Genomic DNA, 21,885 nt, shown 5'->3' with positions numbered 1-21,885 from the left:
TATTAATTATTTAGTCACTATTTACTAGTATTTGAACTTTTTATGCTTTTTTCACTATTCTGTGATGCTTTGGTTCTTCAGGGTGATTTTTAGAAACACTTTTGAGATATTTTTTTTTCAAAAAAGAGGCAAGCCTTTACCTGTTTTGGCCAACAGAGGCTGAAAACTTTTCCAGGGGCAATGTAGTTTTATCACCAGGTAGAAAAGCTATGGCCATATGGCTGGCACACCGGATAATTAACCTCACTTCTTGGTACAATGCTCACATCAGAAATGTAACACTACAAGGACAGCTGACCTGCACAGCTTGAATCAAGGACTAAGGCCCCAAATCAGGAATACTAATTAAATATTTGTATTATTTACTTATAACCTGATGGAAGAGTGTTGAAATAAAATGTGTTTTTTGAAGAGTAAGAAGCTAATGTCCATCTCCACTGAGCAGCTCTATTCCTCACACTTTTTTCATAAAGTCAGAAAACAGGGACAGTAACCTAGAACTTAAATTCAACTAAACTATAATAAAATTAACTATGAGGTTTGGGGACAGGATTTTAAAAGATGAATGGACACACACTAAATGGAGCCTCACTTAAATAGTTACACTCACTTGGATATATCAACAGTAGATCAATAAAAAAGGGCGGCCACAGTGGTACACCGGTTACCGTTGTCGTCGCACAGCTAGAGGTTCTCCGGTTCAATCTTCGGCTGAGGTGCCTTCTGTGCTGAATCTGCATACCCTCCCTGTGGTCGCGTGGGTTTCCTCCGGTTGCCTCCCACATCCCAAAGACATGCTGCAGGTAGATTGGACACGCCAAACTGGCCCTAGGCGTGAGTGCGTTCGTTCCTTCCGCGTAAGGTTCGGTGCCGGGCCGGCAACTCGACACAGTAAAACTCTACTGCCAATCATGAGCGGACAGATGATCCGCTCTGGCGACCCCTAACCGGGAAAAGCCGAAAAAAGAAGAAGCTCAATAAAAAAGACCTTGTCAGACAAGAAGTACGTAAGCAGTTTATACATATAACTTTTCAAATGGACTTACTCTGCAAAGTGTAGTATACCAAATGACCCAACTTCAAAAGCATAAAAAAGATAAAATGGTACAAGCTGAACATAACTGTGTTCGGTTTTTTATTACCATTATATATTACTGGCTGGCCAATTCAATGTTTCTGACTTAATACTTTTACTAAATGTGTATTTTAATTCTATAATTTGAATATACGCCATACAGAAAAGAAAGTAATGTTGAGGAAAAATGGTACCATCACAGTAATCTGATGTACAAATCACAAATTTCTGTCTACTTCGTTGAGGAGGAGGCAACAGTCTAGAAATGGTACAACATTCCCACAATCCTAAATGCACCATTACTCAATAACTAACGATGGTTACGTCTGAGAATTGTTTGTATCCCACTTGCGTATAAACCTGGAATACAAACTCACATACTGACATATTCAAAGAGATAACAATGACAATAGTTATTGCCACACAGAATGCCATGCACAAGAAAACAAAGGTTCAGAAACTGGCAACTTTTAGAAAAACAAGAATCAGAACTTGCAGTCTGTCTGTGTACATAACACTTAAAATGAAATGGCCAAGCACTACAGAACTGTGCCCAAGCTGTGTATGTCATTTGAAAAGTTAGAGGCAGGTGACGCAGAAATTACTTCACATGAAGCTATCTGCTCCTTACCTATGAACCATCTCCAACCTCAGTTTTTCAATATGTCATTCAGTTAACTCTCTTTCTAAGTCTGTGTGTGCGTGTATATACACGTAAACAGATTTGAACGTATGCGTATGTGTGTATTATATACGGATGCACTTAATAAAGTATATAGTAGATAGACAAAATAAATTATATATGCAGTCATTTTATGTTCTGTTGTACTAGAAATCTACAATGTACAACGTATGGAGTGTTCCCCTCTGTCCTACATCTCAGTAGTCCATTCGCACTACCTGGCCATAATGTTTTATCCCATCCTCACTTCATCACTTTCAGTAATCACAGTACGCATCACCCTTAGTCAAGGTTATCACACCTCTCTCACTACGTCCATCTTTTTGCATCGATGTAGTTATGTCAGAACTGCGGGTCTTCGCACGTTGCACCTTTTCCTGACTTAACGATAATTTCAAAAGCCCAGAATCCTCAACTTATCTAGCTTATCCCTGACTGACTGCTGTCAATGCGCTGCAGCGCGAAGTCCCATTTTAACATTTGTTGCCCCGCCCCCTTCTTACCTTCCGGACCCTTTTTTTCCGGATGGACTCCACAGCAAAGACCTGCTCCCCGATGGCCGAGAGCTCCATACAAGGCAGCCCTTTTACCCTACCCTTCACTAACTGTTTCTCCCTCACTACTGTAATTTTCGCTTTATTCCCAGCGGTCTGTTTCCGTTTTTTGATGCTTCAGAATGCGGCCCAGAAATTCACACGTTCTTCATCTCTTGTTTTCTAAAATATTTCAAAAAACCTGCGCAACATTTTCACGCCGCACGTTCCCGTGAGTCAGCGGCGTATTGGCGCGCCCCCGTAGCATAATAAGCATGTCAGTGGGAGTACAGTTGAGACCACTCCTGCTGGTGCAGGTTCTAGATTATGATGCGCTTGCAGTCATCCAGTTGTCGCTTGCTGATTTTTGACACATGTTGTAGCCTAGCAGGCAGAAGCTGGAAGTGCGTTATTAAATTTACACTTGTTTTTCCCTCAGTCATATTGCCCGTATAGGTTTTACCTCTTTTAACAGTGAGACGTTTTGAAATGCGTCACTCGTTTAAATTGTCTCATGCAGGGAGAAAGGAATACTCCGCATCGTCAAGTGATGTGTAGAATCCTTACTACGCAATAACTTAAACAGTCAAGATTCCAGTGTGTTTTGCACTACCGTTAAGTTTAGACACGAGTCACGCATTTTGCCTTCTGTTTTTTTTTTTTTTCCCCTAGCTGGGAAATTCGGATTCCGTTTACTTCTAGAATGAAAATCGTGGGCTAACGTCCCACATCACGGACACTTTTTTAAATATTAATACTGCTGAATTAAAAAAAAGCTGCTAGAATAAAAACATGCCACTTATGGTTACCACCTGTCCCACTTCGCGAGGGACAGTCCCTCTTTGGGCAGTTGTGTCCTGCAAAAAATTGAAAAAATGGCAAATGTCCTGAGATTTTAGGACAAAATTATTTCCTATATTTTATGTAATTGTTGCATAAAACAGTTATTCTGTATCTGAAACACCTAAATGTTATAATAAACAGAATAAGGAACTAAAATGCTACAAGAATAAGCTTTTATTTAGGCAAAAAACTGAAGTTCTGTCCTTTGTATTGGCCGTGAGTATGTTTTGCCCTGCAAAATCTGACGTTTGTACCAATAATGTCCCGCTTTGGGCATTTGACAAGGTGGCAACCCTAATGCCACTTTAATAACTGGCATTACTTGTTGCTACTCTCGGTGGCGGTGCTGCGGTACCGTTGTCGCCTCATAGCAATACGTTGTCCCGTTCGATTCTCAGCTACAGCGTCTTCTGCGTGGAGGCATACGTGAATGGGGCGTGCCTTCGTTGAAGGTTGTGCGTCAGGGCTGGTAACCCGGTACATAAAAATCCACTACCAATCATTAGCGAACCGGAGTTCCGCTGTAGCGTGCCCTAAAGCCGAAAGACACAAACAAACTTGTTGCTACCCTCTTGAAAATTATTATTGATTTTAATTGGGGCAGAACATAATTTTGAGCCAAAAAGCAGAGAGGATATCTCTGACAGTTATAAAGACACGAGACTTACTGCTTGAGATTCTACATTTTCAGTGCAAGTCTTTTTAGACGTAACCACTGTGTCACACCTCTTCATGAAAAAGGATGGAGAAATATGTAATATCTTGCATTGTGTTCCAACTTCCAATAACTGGGCAGTGTACACATTTTCAGCCCATAAGTTGCTGCATACCTTAGTTCAAGAATGAGGGACAAAGCCAAAAAATAATGGGAGACAAAGCCCAAAAATCAGGGTCAGGTTTTAAATATTGCTTCTACAAACATCGAAAGTTGCAATAATAGGTTTCGCATTAGTATACATTTTCTGAAGAAAATGAAATATAAAGCTCAGATGTCTGTCATTATTGACTGCAATCTTCAGTAATTTGCCAGAAAACTATAAATGTTACAAGAAACAGACTGAAAATATTTCATGGATATTTTGTAAAATCAAGGATAGTTGAAATATGTGAGCTGCTGTTGAGAAATATTGTGGCATTATTGTTTAAAAAATAACATGTTTGATTTTAAAGTTAACGCAATAAGTTTTAAATTCTTGAATGGCTCTGAATAAAAATACATGGGATTCAAAACCCCGGCGTTTATGTGTTTCAATGCAAGAGTCAGCAAAAAAATCTACTAAGCTGAAAAAGCTCACAAATTTAGTTCACATTTTATGATGTTGGCGCAAATTTTAGCAGTCTCTTCTGATCTTTCCTAAATAACTTCATTATCTGTATCGTTATAACATGTGTTTATAGAGAGAATATGATAATAAATGATTAAAGCAAAAATATGGTCCTGGCCCCTGACATCAGCTAAGGAAAGCTGATTTCATTCCCTGTAATTGTAGTTCATGTTTCATTGTGTTATGTTAACAGATAGGGTGGCAAAGCAAGCCCTCACCCAACTCAAAACATTAAAATGTGGGGAAATCATGTCTTAAAATATTTACTATCCTTGTAAATGTGGCCTTCAAAAACGGGTACAGTATAGGCTCATTGTAAGGTCCACTATTAGCTGGCATTTCCAGTATCAATACCTTCCTTTGGTTTTTGGTATTTGATCTTGTAACACCTGATCATCAGAGTGAAATACTGTTCCCTCAATAAAGTGACTTTTTTCAAGCATGACTATAAGATAAGTACTGTTATGACGTGATGACTGCCAGCATCCCTGTTCCCTTATTTTATCCATTTTTGGATTCTTACAATGTAAGATGAAAAAAAATCATATTTGATTTATTATCTTTAAATATCTCAAATCTGAGTACCCACATTTATGATCAAATACCAAACCAAGACCAAGATATAACTGGCCACACTCTTCCCTCTGTAAAATATCAATTAAAAAAATTAGCAGAGATATTCACCCCAACCCTGGTCCCACTGTTCATAAAATCATCACTTCCATCCCCAAAATAAACCAGTCACCTAACACAGCTCAAGAAAAAAACAGAACCCAGACTTACCTTACTAAATATGAACCTAAGAAGTACAATTGACCAAAAACTAATCAAACGATCAGTGTGGTAGTGGTGGTTTCTGTTTTGTTTCTACTACTTCGTATTTAAATACTTTAGAAAATATAATTTACATAGTAAATTTTGCAGCAACTCTTGCAATGGATACAAAGTGAAGATTTTGGTCTTTGTAAACAACTAGATATTGACTTCAGCAGTGAAATTGTAAGATATGGTTATTTTGAGGGAAGGGAGGTGGTTGTTACAGCATGTAATATCATACACTTATAAGAAGTAAGGGTAACTTCTACTGAGTATGATTCTCACAAGATCTCCCAGAAGTATTTTGTAGTTAGAGCTTATGTAGCAGATATTGCCCCTCATCATAGCTCTCAACTATCCGGATTCTTGCAGAATATTCATATTTTTGCCCTATATTTTTGCCTGTTCCCCATAAATGATTTTCTGGCAAATCACTGGCTAATTATTGAGAATTGAATTCAGAAAATAATGACAGACATTTCAGTTTCAGACTTCATACCCATCATAAAATTAATTCTAATGCAAACTCTATCAACTTTCTAAATTTGTAAGAGCAATATTTAAAATGTGTCCCTATTTTTAGGCCTTTGTCCCCCACACATTTTTTATGGCATTGTCCTGATTTCTTGCTCTAAGAAGTTATGGGAGCCTGTGCTTGCTAGGCATGTGCTCCTCAGGTGCAAAACTCAGTGTTCCCACTGTCACCTAAGTGGTGACCAGAGCCATCTCCTTCCATCTCCTTCCTCCCAGAGTAGCCATTGCACTCTCATCCACTATACCTGTCCTCTCAAGCACACTAATTGAACATGGGTTGTCTGGGTCATACTCATTCCTTCATTCCTCTGCACCACATCGGTAGGCATTCTCTTTGATTGTTTTGTAGCATTATAAGACTATTTTTTCTGAATCACTCTTATGGGTGATGAGGTTCTTTCTTCCAGCTGTTATCATCTCTGATTCTAGAATTTCTAGCCATAGATGCTCAGATTCTGTTTCTAGTGTATAAGTCCTATTTATATTTGCCTCTAATTCAACTAGACAGTTTTGTAAGCTGGCAGTGGCTCAACAAGTAGCACATTTACTTTTGAAGCTGGAAGATCAGATGGTTCCAACCTAATCTTCCTTAGTCCATTGCCCTGGGGGATTTTCCCACTCTGGTTCCTAAGCCCTTAACAACTCTCCTTCAGCTATGCTCCTGGGGGTTTTCCCCCTCAGGTTCCTAAGACCTCAATAACTCTCCTTCTGCTATGCTCCCACGAGCATTTTCTAAGCTCTCCCTTCTCCATTAGCTATTAATAACTATCAATACAATAACAATAGCTATCGATAACCTCAATAACTCTCCTTCTGCTATGCTCCCACGAGCATTTTCTAAGCTTGCCCTTCTCCATTAGCTATCAACAACTATCAATACAATAACAATAGCTATCGATAACCTCAATAACACTCCTTCAGCTATGCTCCCACTAGCATTTTCTAAGCTCTCCCTTCTCCATTAGCTATCAATAACTATCAATACAATAACAACAGCTATCGATAACCTCAATAACTCTCCTTCTGCTATGCTCCCAAGAGCATTTTCTTTGCTCTCCTTTCTCTATTAGCTGCTTATTTCTTGTGGTTCAACATTGTAAATATTGTAGATAGCTTTCCATTATTAATTTCTTTTCTGAAATTGTACATGTATAGTGTATCCTCATTTTACTTAAAAGTATGTATATAAAACATCTTCTCACCTAATATCTGAGTGTGCACACTAAAGAAAATGTATAAACAATAAGTCCACACTCAATGCTTTTCTGCTTATTATGCATATTTTCAAGGTACTTACTTGTGACTGTTTCCATATTATGTAAGACTGACATCCATGTATTTCTGTACCGTATCTGTATTATGTATCTTGGAGCTTTTCTCCCCAGGCCTCCACTGAAAACAGGTCACTCTGACCCAGTGGACTTCCCCGGTAATCAAACTGGAAATAAATAAATAATATTCCAACACCAGGTGCTTGGATTCATTTTTTAGTGGTGACACTGCGGTGCAGCTTTGGAGAGGACTCATAAAGTACCAATGTGTCATTCTTCATATGAGATACTAAATGGAGGTCCCATGGTCTGCCTGATTTGGTGGTAGCTCATGTAGATATAAAAATGCCATGTAGGGTTGCTTGTTTGTTGTCATTCATTTTTTCAGCTTATTTTACATTAATCATATATACAATTGGCATATTTCATCACTTTCTTTTTTTTTTACCTTCATCTTTAACCACCACATCCAATTTGCCCCATCCATTTTTTAATCCTATATAAACCATTTTCACTTTCTCACGTCTTGTTGTACATGAAATCTTCACTCCTACATTTCCACAAAAAAAAATATTATAATAAACAAACCCCAGGATTCAATAAAATCCATGTATGCTCTGTGTATAGTCTACATGGAATGTACATGTGTACACGGCCAGAGTTTCCTCTCGGCAGAGCAACATGAATATTAATCATGGTACGCTGCCAAGGGAGAGCATAGTAACAGGGATATTGAATGCATGCAGGCAGTCATGTAGTGGCTATCCCGTGGTTGTGGATTGTCCGAGGAATTCCTGGACAGATGTTATGTACAGGGTAAGAATCCCTGTAATGTACCCTGCTAGTGTTGAAATGTGTGTGGCTGAATATTTAGTGTTTTAATTTCCTAAAGTTTTTTTTATTTTTTAATGCTCTAGCTCAGCAAAGCCAAGATGCACTTATATCTATACAGCTGACATCTGCTAGACATCTAAAAATAGAAACTGGATGTAATTAATTATTACATCTGTTTTTATTTATTTATATATTTTTTATTGTCCGTTTGCATGGTGCAGAGTGCAGCAAAGCCGAGCTGAGCTTACATCTATACAGCTGAAACCTGCTAGTCATCTAAAATAGAAACCGGATGTAACTAATTGTTATATCTGTTTTGATTTATTTATTTATTTTTTTTATTGTCCGTTTGCGTGGCATGGTGTGGCATGCAGCAAAGCCGAGCTGCGCTTACACATACAGAGCTGACACCTGCCAGACATCTAAGAATAGAAGCCGGATGCAATTCATTATTTGCTTCTGGTTATGTTTAAGCCCATTTGTGCGGCATGGTGCTTAGCAATGCTAACAGGTAGCTTAATAGTATATGTGAAGGTATACTAGTTTGCATAATATCTAAGTAGCTAAATGGGTAGAGTCCCTGCCTAAAGCTTAGTAGGTCCTGGGTTCGAGTTTCTAGCAGTTATACCTTTTTTGTAATGTAAGTGAATGTTTTGCTTAATTTAAAAACAAATTTGTTACATTTAGAACAGCTGCATGGTGCTAAGCACTGCTTAAACATGGTTAACGGTTACTACTATTTGCATGTTGCTAAGCTTTGCTGAAACACGGTTGTGTGAGTTTGCATGATACTAAGCAGGTTTGTGCGATGCTAAGCAACACAGTGCTTTTTTGAATGTTGCAGTTTGACATATAAGGGTGGGAAAACAGACTATATTAAGGCTGATAGGTGGGAATTCTGCAATATTTGTTGGAGTCTTACTAACTGCTGATATGCCAGGCGGTGTTGGAGAGAATGCATGCTTTCAGGTGCAGAAGTGGGGTGAGCAGGAGTCCAGAGGGTTTGTTGGGCTCCTGTTACAGAATTATGAACCTAGGCTGTTGCAGGGTGATTACCAGGGCTCAGAATATAAGGCTGAGGCCTGGGATCAGTTGGTCAGGCATCTTACTAGTGCTACTGGTATCCCCCGCACTGGTGAGGAGTGTCGTCATCACTATGACAACCTGAAGTGACAGAAGAGGGGAACTTTGTACAACTAGGTCCAAGAGGCCAGGGATGGGCACACTCCATATATATGTAAGCATTTCTGCAATTACTTTACTAAAATACAAGCTGAATCTGTGCAAAACTGGTATGCATTAATGGTCTGCTTCTCTTTTAACAACTGCAGCTGAGATGGCTCGCAACATGCAGGCTCATGTCAGGGGCCTGACCAGGATGCTCCGTGAGTGTGGTAAGTATGGATATGTTATGATAACTGTAGTTCAATAGACAATAAACAAAAAAACTGTAGTGCAATAAATAATAAAAAATAATACCAATAACAGTAAGTAATAAGATGTAAAGCAGGATTGTGGTGTCATAACATAATTGCAGCACAGCTATATGCACTGTATGTCTATTGTAATGTTGGTGCAGTCAACTGTAAAACTGCAATAACTGTGGAATGCAACAGTAATTGCCTGATAAATGTATTGCACAACCCACAGTACAGTTCAAGGCTGTCTCCAGGCCACTTTCAGGCACATTATCCTCTCTTTTCCTCCCACTCCAGACAAAGGATATGGACGAGGTAGCCCACTTGATGGGCAGATATTGTATGTATACTTCACAGATACTTAGCAGCAATACCAATAAAATGTAAAACAGGATTGTGGTGTCATAACTAAATGTGTCTAAATCCATGGAGTTGGACTGTATTAATTGCATGTCTGTTGTAATGTCACTGTAGTCAACTGTAAAACTGTATTAACTGTAGAATGCAAAAGTAATTGTCTGATAAATGTATTGCACAACCCACAGTATGATTCATGGCTGTCTCCAGGTCACTTTCAGTCACATAATGCTCTCTTTTCCTCCCAATCCAGGAACAAAGTATATGGGTGAGGTAGCCCACTTGATGGGCAGATATTGTATGTATACTTCACAGATATGTAGCAGCAATACCAATAAAGTGTAAAGCAGGATTGTGGTGTCATAACTAAATGTGTCTAAATACTTGTAGTAGGGCTGTACTCATTGCATGTCTTTTCTAAGTTGCTGCAGTCATTTTTTACATTATTTGCAGATGTCCCCTGTAGTCACAGCTTTTGGGTTCTACTCTCATGCCTGCCAACTAAGACATGATGGCTGTCCAGTCTGCTTAATGTACACAAACATACCTGTCAACTGTAATGATTTTTCATAATGTAAATATAACCACCCAATCTGTCTGGTCCATGATTAGCAGATAAATGATTACCTGGACTGCAATGTATTTTCAAATCCATTTACAGAACACCTTCATAGTTATGTGAAACATTTCCTTGTAGTTGTGTACCTGCATTTGTTAGTGCTTGGCCCATATTGTCCCATACTAACAGCTTGATAGGTATATACATGCTACATCATCTGTAGAAGAACTGTAGTCACTGTACTCACAACTGACATGGCACACCTTTAGAATTATGTATTAGCAGTCTTTTTTTTGGAATGCCATCTGCAACATCACTAATGGTATGTTTTTCTCTCTCCCCATCCCTCATTTCTTTAATTTATTATTGTTATTTATATTATGATTTAATATTAATATATTATGTTAAACTAACTGTTTTGTTGGCCTTATAGGTTATTTCATACTGGTTTGCTGTTAACATACATATTGTTATGTTATTTAATGTTGTGTTCCACATAATACACCTTAATATGGATTTGGATTAATCAATATTATGTTCCATTATGTTAATACTAACATTGGTTTGGTTATTACTAACCTTATTGTTAGAACTAATTTACTACAGCACATCAAGGTAGGCTGGTTCCAGGTGAGCCATCTACTTTGCCTTCCTTGGCCATGGCACCAGGGCCCAGCACATCTGGGATCCAGCCTGGTGGTGCCCCCTCTGCTGCCTCTGCACTACCTGTGGTGTCAGGTAGTGCCACCCCTCAGGATTGGGGCCCACCCCCCCTTTGGGAGTGGTGGTGGAGGGGGCATTGTCACCCGTGATGAACTGCAAGGTTTTGTGTGCAGGATAATGTACTGTGGGTTTGGACTCTACCTGCACTGGATGGAAAGCATGCTGGCTACCCTGGTGGGGCAGGCTCACCCAAGGTCCCAGCCTCCTCCACTGCCACCCTGTGGCAGTGATGGAGCAGTGCCGACAGTCCCATGGGTGGGGACTTCAGTCATGCTGCTACTTTGTGGAGGCACATGAAACTGTGATTCCACAACACCCTCCCCATCCAAGGTGTTCACCCCCCTCTTGTATCACATACCACCCCTGTCTGCTGTCTTGTCTGTCTGCAAAAGCTTGCTCACCTACCCAACTTACCTCCCTCACATGTACCTATGTCTCTTCCCCAACATTTCACTCTCACCTTTAAACAAACTGGGCACCTGTCCCAAAAAAATATCGTCCCATACATAGCTCTCCATTTTGCACAGGTGTCCACTGGACACATGTAATTTGGTCCAATTGGCTTGACAATGCAGTTATGTTGTTATCACCCATCTCTCTGAGGGTGAGAGTGCAAATTCATCTACAAATTCTGTCAAAGTGCACTGTTGTTGCTGTACAAGAGATAGATAGCTATGGTTCTTTTCTACACCCTTCCTGCACATACCTACCTGCCTTTCACTATGTTTTTCCCCTGTGTGCACCCCATTTCATCACTTTCCTATCTCCCCATTTTTCTTTTCTTTAAAGATTTTTTTGCATAATACGGCATGTCGCTCAGAGTCGCTAAGCTCTGCTAAATGGAGCTATATTAATATATGTGTTTTAAATGATAATAAACACCTGTCCCCTAGTTCGAACCCAAGACCATCACACCTGCAGACCTCTGCATTAACATGTCACGCCACACAACTAAGTAAAACACATGGTTTAAGCAAAATATAGTAACTGCAAGTTACATGCCTTAAGTGAGTCTAAGCAGAGCTGCGCACCATGCTGCATCAAGCAAACTTGCTTAAAGAGTAATGGAAAACATGGGAGTGTAACTTTGAGTCTGGTGTAAGAGTACACCAGTAGAAAGCCAGACACAGAATATTGGATGTAAGTGAGGTCTCTAATAGCAGGTAAATGTGTACATTTACCAGCAACATTTAGAAATACACCTGCTAAAACATTAATGGCAACATACATGTTCAATAGGAACTCTGGTGGAGAAATACATCCATATAAAACCATTCACATAATGATGGATGTAAAAGAAGTATGTCACAGCCTGTATGTGTGCGCTTATATCTTGACAAATACACCTGCTATAACAGTGATTCAGTAGCTCAGTTTGTTAAATGCTGTACAAGCAGTAAGTTTTGCCACACGCAGACCTGGGTTCAAATCCAGTTGTGTGTAGTAATTACATTATTGTGAAGCCAGCAAGTAATGACTGAGTCATGGGCTCTTTATCCACACAATGCATTCCAAATTAAATGTCTGCTTTTCACTGATGGAAGTCACAGGCCTGCAGATAGGAACACACTTCACATATCCCTATAGCAACACTATAAGTGCATAAAGTGTCAGGTCATGCATTAATATGCATTCACAGAGGATATTAACTTAGGTAATGCAAATGAGCCCCACTAATATCAGAGTGCAACACACGATCCTTTCATAATCACATTACAGATTAGTACAGCTGCACAACTAACATACACATATGAAGCCCTTGCTAGTAACAAGGACTGCCAGCATACACATTCCAAATGAGTAGCAAACTGTAACACATGGCCTGACAGTTGCCAAAATGGTTGACGTAATATTATATTTACCCCCTATGTTGCTCAAGGACACAACAAACATGTTGCCTAGTACTCTGTTAGTGATACCATTGCCTAACATATTTACCTTAAACACATGCCTTAATTTGAGTGGAAGGGGTACCCTCACTCTGGCTCAGCCTCTACAATAAGGCTGACACAGCTCCCACAGGTTTTCTTACAGCTTGTTGTCCTCCAGAGTGTTCACACTCTCTGCCTATGCCTATTGCCTGAAGCAGCAGCTGCAGCCTGTAACACATACAGACCTTCCCTCTTTGATGATGTAGTCTCTTGATGCCAGTAATGTCCAGCACAACATATCAGAAAGAGTTTCTAATCTACATGAAGATTTTGTATCTTGTTCAGTGGTTGCATGTCACTGGCTGATGATACTGCAAATCGGCTGTGTATCCTGCAATTAGCATTTCAGAACCATATATTGGTTAAGAGGCAATCACCTGGTAATGAGAAGCATGTTAAAAAGGCAAACAGCTGGCTATGGAGAACCAGTCTGTATGAGACTTCCTTGACACAGTAAACACATTCCCAAAAAATGTATATGTCTGCACATATCAACAGAGGAGTATTGTACTCCATGAGGTATATAAAATTTTTGTTTACAACATGATGCATATGTGTGAATATACTTGGGGGGTGGGCATTACAGCATTAAGCCTTTCTTAGAATTGTGATAATGACATGTCATTGATTTCCAGATTTTTTACACCTACAGAGGATGTACAATACATCAAGGGTGGAATGTTTTTGTCAATGTGGCACACAGGTCTCATGGGACTGTCCCTTTATAGTGGTTGTAATAGCACACTGCTATTTATTTGGCACTGTTGTTTTGACATATTATCAGGGGATTTTCCCCCTAGGGAACACAATACAATGGACTCTAGTGTTGGGTGTATGATCATACAGCAGTATCTGTCATGGCACACATAGAAATAGCTGACTATCATTAGTATCTTAGTTGTATCCACATGCTTAGTATGTTAGCACACTGTGGAATATGACATGTATAATCAAGCAATGGATACTGCCGGCCATTATGTTCTTGTTGTATCTCTACATTGTGTACTTCCACATATGTGCTCCTGACATGTGTTCCCATTTTGTTGTATTTCAGGAAACATGTATCCCATTTGCTGTGCCCCTTTCATGGATGCAGAGAATGATATAATACTGGAAGGCCTCCGTCAACACCATGAACACCTACTGTCCAGGGGGAGGCAAAACAGGGAACAGTGGTCAGCATTGTGAGTTGACCTTGTCCATGATTTGAATGCCATAGGTCATCTGAGCAGGATATATGAGCAGGTTCGATACCATGCAACAGACATGATTAATGCTGCACACAGAAGAGCAGCAGATGTAGCCAGGGATTGTGGTATCACCAGTGCAGGCCCTACAGCAGAACAACCACACTCAGCCACTAAGGAATTCCTGGTGAAACTGGGAACACATGACAGCTGAAATGCATCTATCCCACTGTAGATCGTGGATGTGAGTGCCACAGTTTTCATGGCAGAGGAGCGTGCAGGTAAGCTTAGTTTGATCACCGTTGCAATACTGTAGCATTCATTGCATCAGAGTGTACATACTTTTACGTGGGTTTCAGGTCTTTGTTCTTTTAGGGGGGAGGGTTTAACTGCAGTTTGAATCTCATGCTCATATTTTGACTACCATAACAATTAACACAGTAGGTACTGTAAATGGAGATATATGGACGTATTACCCTGTTATACTGCAACATGCAGTGGTATTTACATTACCTCCCCCTCAACTTTTCACAGGTCTGTCAGGTATCAGACAAGGCAGTGGTCCTGCTCCTGGTAAGCACTACACTGTTTTGTTAGAGACGGAGATTTACAGCAACGTATTCCCTAAAGTATCATCCCAGGCCTGTTGCCTGGATTGGTGTACTGTCAGCATGATTGGAATTGCACAGATATTTTCTGACTGTACGCATGATAGAGTCATAAGTATGCCTTGTAGGTGTCACCACACTGATAGATGTGACAGTATTGTCAATACATTGCAGATTGCCATATGTGTCAACTGTGCAGAGTCTTCACAAATGTCAACAGTGTACCTCATTGTTGCTGAGAGCTTTCATTTACAAGTAATTACAGCTGTTTGTTCGGAAAGTAATGCCCTCATGTCCTCCTATATGAGGTTGGGTTTTATACAGGTCTATATTACTGACAACAATGTATAGAGCTTTACATATATTGCAACATCGTACTCCAGAGCATAATAGTGCAGGTATTAATGTACTGCTTTTCCCTTTCTTATCACAAGTGACCAGGGGGATTGGTCTGTGTCCCCTACACAACCTGATGTCAGTGTCTCTTCTGACTCTGATGATGATGGTGGCCAGATTAAGGCACAGGTAGGGGTTTCGGGGGGCTGAATCTGTCCCAGAGGTTGACATCCCTCTTCTGCCCTCATTGTCATCACACACAGTCAGTATACTTACACATACCCATTTTCTGGAGCCACAGACACTGGCCATAGCCAGACAGCTGGTGAGGTTCCACAGGTGGACTGACAAGGATTGATAGAGATGCTCGTAGGAGGCCTGCTGTCTTTCCACCACTTGTTGCAGGTGTCACATCACAGGTCACTCGGTGTATGTTTCAGGCCATTATGGAGGCACAGGTACATTCTGAAAGGAACTCCAGACATATGCTCAGGGTTATGGATGCAGCACAATCTGACATCAGTGACACCTTGGATTGGTTCACTGATGCAGTGGAAACAAGGTGGACTGAGACAGATCTCAAAATATTTTTCTTGGAAAGCACATTGTTTGTGCTGGAACATCTGGTTGGAGTTGAGTGTTGGACTCGTGGACGTTGGTCAACAACTCCATCTGCTGAGAGTCCTCCTGGCCATGCACAATCAGCACATCCAGCACGCCAGAGCGGAGTGTGCTGTCCACACCAAGATGTGGCAAGCTATGGGCTCATGGTGCTGGGGATTCCCGTGGAGGACATGGTCCCAGCAGACAGCAATCACCATCAGGTACTACCACTGCTTCTGACCTTGGGCATGGAGGTGCCAGTGCAACAACTGGCAGAGCCAGTTCCCATGTTCGGGAGTGGAGACAGTGAACTGTTAGCTCTCCCATGCATTATTCAAAGCAGTCCAACATACACACATGTAGGGCTAGCACTGAGCTTGACTGTGTTCACGCACACACTCATGCACCACTGTCAAATTCAGGTCACCTACAGACACACATGGCACATTTCAGTGGTTCATCTTGACAGCTTTCCTTCCTGACTCACATACATGCCTTAAACCTATTGGGTCAGCCTAGGCCTCCTGCACTCCCACACAACAACCTGTGCAAGTGATGATACCTGTGCCACATCCCTGTCATCCTCGTCATTGATGCAGGGAAATGAAGTTATGTGTCTGATGCACAGGGTGACTATATAAATGAATATGTACTTGTGTAATGCAGTGTTGCTTTGCCATGCCACTTGTACTGGTTACTGACAGATATCGTATGCTGACATTTATAATGAGTAAGCCACATAAGTTTGTGTACTTCATGTTGTATGATGTTGTAATAGCTGTATACTTACACAATGAAAGGTGTGTCATGGACCTGTTTATGTTTCAGTCACAGGAGCCTGTAGGGGACACCTATGGATACACAGCGGCAATAAACCCATAGACATCACAGCACAGGATGGAATGTCAGCACAGAAGAAATATGTCTTTAGCAAGGTACAGAACTATAGGTGCATGGCTCCATAGGTTCATATGTGTATAACAGGCTAACAAGGACAATGGCATCATTCAGCATACTCATGTATCCCTAATCTATGAAAAGGTCTAATACCCTTGATAAGTGTCACCAGGGTTTTGAGAGCGTACATATCTACAAGCTGTGGTGAGGGAGAATCTACAAATTTCCTGTGTCCATTACAGACATTAGTCCTACACCAGTTCTAATTGTCTTGTTCTGCATCCCATTGTGTAACTTGCACATGATGTGTGTTACAGCAGATGTGTGCTTCACATGCATAGGGGGCTTGTTACATATAGGTGTAGTGTCTTTGTTACATACCTGTCTCTCCAGCATGTACTATTTAAACCACAGTGACGGTGTAGGTGTGTAGAACAGGTAAGACATGTGTTAGTCCTGTCTTGGATAAACTGGGAGGTACACAGTGGGATCTGATCCCTCCCTGTATGGTAGCCATACACATCCCCTCCAAAGCATGTAGGACACAGACTACACATGTAGAGTGTTGACACGGACTGCATAGAACATGTTATCTACAATGTGTATTGGTTTACCATGGAACCTGTGTGGCTGCTACAGTTGTAAGATATGCCTGTGTAGTGACATAACAAAGGTGGTATTGCACTCAATGATAGGTGTGATGAGAGCCAAATACAGTATAACAATGACAGTCTGGGATTTACATGCCATACCTTTCTGTATAGGTTGTACAAAATTGAATGGATCCCCACATCTTACTGACCAGTCAAAGTGAAAGGCTACATTACTCTCTGTGTCCATAACTACGTGAGTAATGGCTCAACTGTGTGCAATGTACAGACAATACCATATTTTCCAGGAGTGGATGACTTCCCAAAGGATAGTATTGTGCAGTCATTGGTATTTACTATTTGTCAGTGGCTCTGACAACAACTGAATGTGTGTCTCAGGCCATCCTGGATAACTGTTGGTTCTGTGTGAGATTCAGTGACAGCTCCTAATATGCAATCACCTGCTAATGTAGTCAGTCAGAGGTCATTGACAGTGGCCGTGACTGCAGAGTAGGGAATGACTTGAAGGGGTACTCCATTAATGATGTCTTGGGAAAACCTCTGGTGACTGGCATCATTATAGCATAGGTCTCCCAATGCTACCTTCCCAGATTATGACTCTCAGACACTTGCCTATCCACCAACTGACATACCACTCTGTAAATAACCTGAATAGTTTTCAGCAAGGCCTGTTAGCCTAATATTGTCGAACATCTTGTCAGGCTATGGTAGGTGGAGTTAGTCATATTCCTCTCATCCATTGAATTGTTTAATACTCAGTGAGGTCCACTGGTTAGGGTAGGTAGGCATGTTCTGGCCTTGAACAAAACATAACTGTGTTTGGTCCAGTGTCAGTAGCTGTAAGACATTGTTATTGCTTGTATCCATGCTAACTCCTTTCATGACATTTCATATCACACGACTCAGAGATCTGAGGACACTGTTTGACACTGCATGCTAGTTGTCCTTTGTGCAACTAAGTATTGTTACTTCCATCATATTCCAAAAAGAGAGTCATCCAAGGTGTCTGTATAGCACAGACAAACATGTTGGGAAATGTAATATGTATACTCTGTGAAGGTAAGGTAGAGGTTTTACATAGGTATTCTGCAGTTGGACACTACCCCAGCAGTGTGTTCTGGAAGGACACAATTACCTTGAGAAGACTGTGGGAAGCAGGGGAGTCCACAGAATTGCTCATGCCTGGCAACTACTAATGCTGGTCTCACCAAAACCACTCTCACATAGGATACCATGCTCCAATACATTGCCTGTCATCACATGTAAAATGTTACTATAAAGCTCATGATGAGAAGCAGGACACATCCTGTTTGTTCATCCACATAGTTTTCCCACATCATGAAAGGCTCTGTAGGCTTCACATACTCTTCTCAAGGTAGATGCCTTGATTATCAACCTGGGCACTCAGTTGGCTTTTGCATGTATTATGCCTTCTGTTGTAGGGTTGGTGGTATGTCACTAGGGAACTGGCAAGATGGTGATTAGGAGCACTGCTGCAGTGTCACAATATAATGTGCAATGTCCAGTGACAGAGACGTCAAGGCTTGCTGAAACAAGCAGCACAGCAGCGGTGATCCATTGTAGGTAACAATTTCACAGCAAGTCATGCATCCTGCCCTTCAACAGATTAATGGTGGATATCTTTGTGACATGGCTGTGAGGCCTACTGCAGCAGACTGGCCACATTTGGCCAATGTGTGTCCACCTGCCACATGTCCTAGGCATGTCATACTGTACAGTTATGTACCCAAAACAAATTTCTGTTTTCTTACATGTCACACAATAACTGGTGTGCTGTCTGGTTGCTTGACAGGCATTGTACGCTTGCGAGGCCAATGTAATGTCAGCAAAGTTGAACAAGTCTTCTATGCATGCACTGGCATCCACATCTTCACTGCAAGGAGTGCCTACATTGTATGACAAGCTGTCAACCCCAAGGGGGTGGCAGCATGACCCTAAATTTGCAGGACCTGCTCCGATGACACACAAACACAATGTGTGAAAGATGTCACTGTATTTCAAACCTTCCTTCCACGGTATCCCCAACAGCAGTCATTACGTATGGCAATGAGCATTTTTTAAATAGAGCAACCCCTGCATGTATGGCAACTGCACAGCCCCAAAGTACTAAAATGCAATTACTACACAGACGGAGCCAGCAAACTATGGCAATTTAATATTTAATCAAGTAAAATCATGTAAGAACATGAAGTTCATGTTCTTACATGATTTTATTTGATTAAATATTAAATTGCCATAGTTTGCTGGCTCCATCTGTGTAGCAATGAGCATTTTGCCAACATGCACAGCTCACATCCTGCACCACCTACACCCACATTGCACACACCTGCATGTGTGCAGCACATTACCACATCCCAAAGAACAGGCACTTCAGAAAATCCTGCCTCTGGAGAGCACAGTATACATAATACTGCATGCACCACTATCTCACCAGTCAAACACCTGAGGCAAAACACAAATTCACACCTTTCATTCATAGGTGATTATATCATGAGACACATTGTCTTTGTCAACAGGCTACATATGGGAAAGATCATAGCTGTCTGTGGGTTGACACAATGCGCCATACCACACATTGCCGCAAATCAAGGAATATCAGTTAACACAATGTTGATATTATAGTTCCTACAGGTGTGTATGACTAGGGACATACATCACCAGACTGTATGCAGACACATGACTGAGCTTAGACAGTCTGTGTCTCTCGCGGGTGTGCACATAGCTTTCAGCTGCAGCTGACCCTCACCTAGGATGATGGCTCCATACACATGGAAACTGCTGGAAGTCAATAATTGCCTTAGCATGTGGTGTCATTGCAAGGGGACCTACTACATGTTTGCCTGGGATCCCTTGCTCAATGAGCATCAAAGGTTCACCAGTGATGGTCTTCATCTCTCATCCCCGAGATTTGGAGTACTGGCCTAGGCTGCTGACACCCCCACAATGCATCTTATATGCACTGTCTGGAGGAAAAACTATGCAATGAGAATACCATCTTTATACAACATCATGGTTATGCTGCTACATGCTGGGAATGACAACACTGAACCCCACGTTGTGGAAGGTGTCCCCAACTTGGAATATGCAGAGATGTGTGCGTGCAGTCAAGGACATCTGGTTCAAGACTGTGGACAGCACCACAGCCATACCAGATTACATGAACTTTCACATGTTCAGACCTCAAAATGACAATGTGCAAGGTAATGCAGATGGTGTATACATACTCATTAAGGATAGTTACACATCAGATTTTGTGAAACGCTTTGATTTCCTGGAGACACTGCAGGTATCATTCACTCTTGGAAGGACACATAATCAAGCAATTGTTGGCTACAGGAGCAGCTCCATGAATCCAGACACCTGTTGTGCTTATTTGGATGTACGTGTGTCTATCAAGATATATCATTACACCATGGTTTGGGGTGGCATTAAGTGACCACCAACTCTGTTGCTTAGTCATGCTGAAGCTCACTTGCCCAAAGGTTAGTTTACATCCTTAACTACAGTGCCTGGAGCAGTGCCGTGACATCCCCACAAGGGAGCCAACATATTGCATCATGTGTTTACCAATATGGGTGACCACTGCAGCCCCCCACTGTGAGGTCCTCCTTGGTGGGATCTAACCACAGATCAATCTCATTAAAACTACCAGAACTAACCCCCCCTGCAGACAATACAGGTATATATTTCAACAAAGCAGTTTATTACCGCATGTGGGATGGTTTACATAGCTTGACTGCACCTCCCCCTCAGATGGGACAGGCAAGTATGCCAAGCTCTACATTCATGCATTATGCAAGCAGCAGTACAACTGCATGGATTTGGCTGCACCTGACAGGAGGAACACGGGCTCCTCATGGCACAGCAAACCTTCCTGGTGAAAAACTGCCATTAGCAGGCTTTATAATAAGAGGTTGACATCACTGTGTAACAGTCGGGGTGAGGGTGCTCCCTTAAAATGGAGGTACAACCTCCTTAGCTACAACAAGCACATAGTGTTGTTGTGACATCATGTAGACACAGTAAGCAACAAAATTAGCCATCCACACAAAGCAGAACCACAACGCACAGTGTAGTTACATTTATAACCTCAGGGGATAGGCCCAGATTGTCAGTGAACTCGTACATAATGATAACACATATAATGAGTCTGTACTCATAGCTAACCTGTGGTCCCACATGTTCTGCATCAACTTCACTCCCCCTGTCCCCACTACATGTGCCACATGACATTCCTACAACCTGTCCCATTCCTTCCATATCTACAGAGCAGGTAGTAACTGGCCTATTTATGGGGGATACACAGCATCTATTGAACATGCTAACATCCCAGGCTGCATCCTACATGGTTTCTGACAAAGATTACTAACACCATTGGGAACACCTTGCAATCGTACTGAAACCACTGGCTGCTCCCCAGTTGACTGGACAATGGCAACTGTTATACTCTTGCACAGAGGTGGTGCATCCACTGACCACCAGAACTATAAACCTCTTTGCTTAAGTATCCATGTCTGTATGCCTGTAGGGCAAATCATCATGGAGCTGATCAGCACACATATATGAGATCTACACACAGCTGACTGTACACAGTTTGGATGTCTGACAGGGAGAACATGACTGTTTAATGTGGTGGACATGACTGAGGTAGTCACCAAGGACCTGGGTGAGGGGATATCAGGACATACAACCCCCTGAACTTAGCCAAGCCATCTGACTAT

At 41.4% G+C, this 21,885-nt stretch overlaps 1 protein-coding gene across 1 annotated transcript in view; it reads right to left on the bottom strand.

Annotated features, from left to right (window-relative positions):
• The window catches only part of CBX7 (chromobox 7), a 683,982-nt gene extending 681,465 nt beyond the window's left edge, over positions 1–2,517 (bottom strand). Inside the window, exon 1 of the mRNA XM_044066291.1 lies at positions 2,261–2,517. Within this exon, the coding sequence (XP_043922226.1) occupies positions 2,261–2,329 (69 nt within the window). The 5' untranslated portion in view covers positions 2,330–2,517. The remainder of the gene's footprint in view (positions 1–2,260) is intronic.
• Positions 2,518–21,885: the final 19,368 nt, after the last annotated feature.

Source organism: Protopterus annectens, chromosome 1.part0 (assembly GCF_019279795.1).
Source record: "Protopterus annectens isolate FY-2018-M chromosome 1.part0, PAN1.0, whole genome shotgun sequence".
NCBI classification, from domain to species: Eukaryota; Metazoa; Chordata; order Ceratodontiformes; family Protopteridae; genus Protopterus; species Protopterus annectens.
The sequence above is the reverse complement of the archived record's forward strand: the minus strand, read 5'-3'. Positions and strand labels throughout refer to the sequence as shown.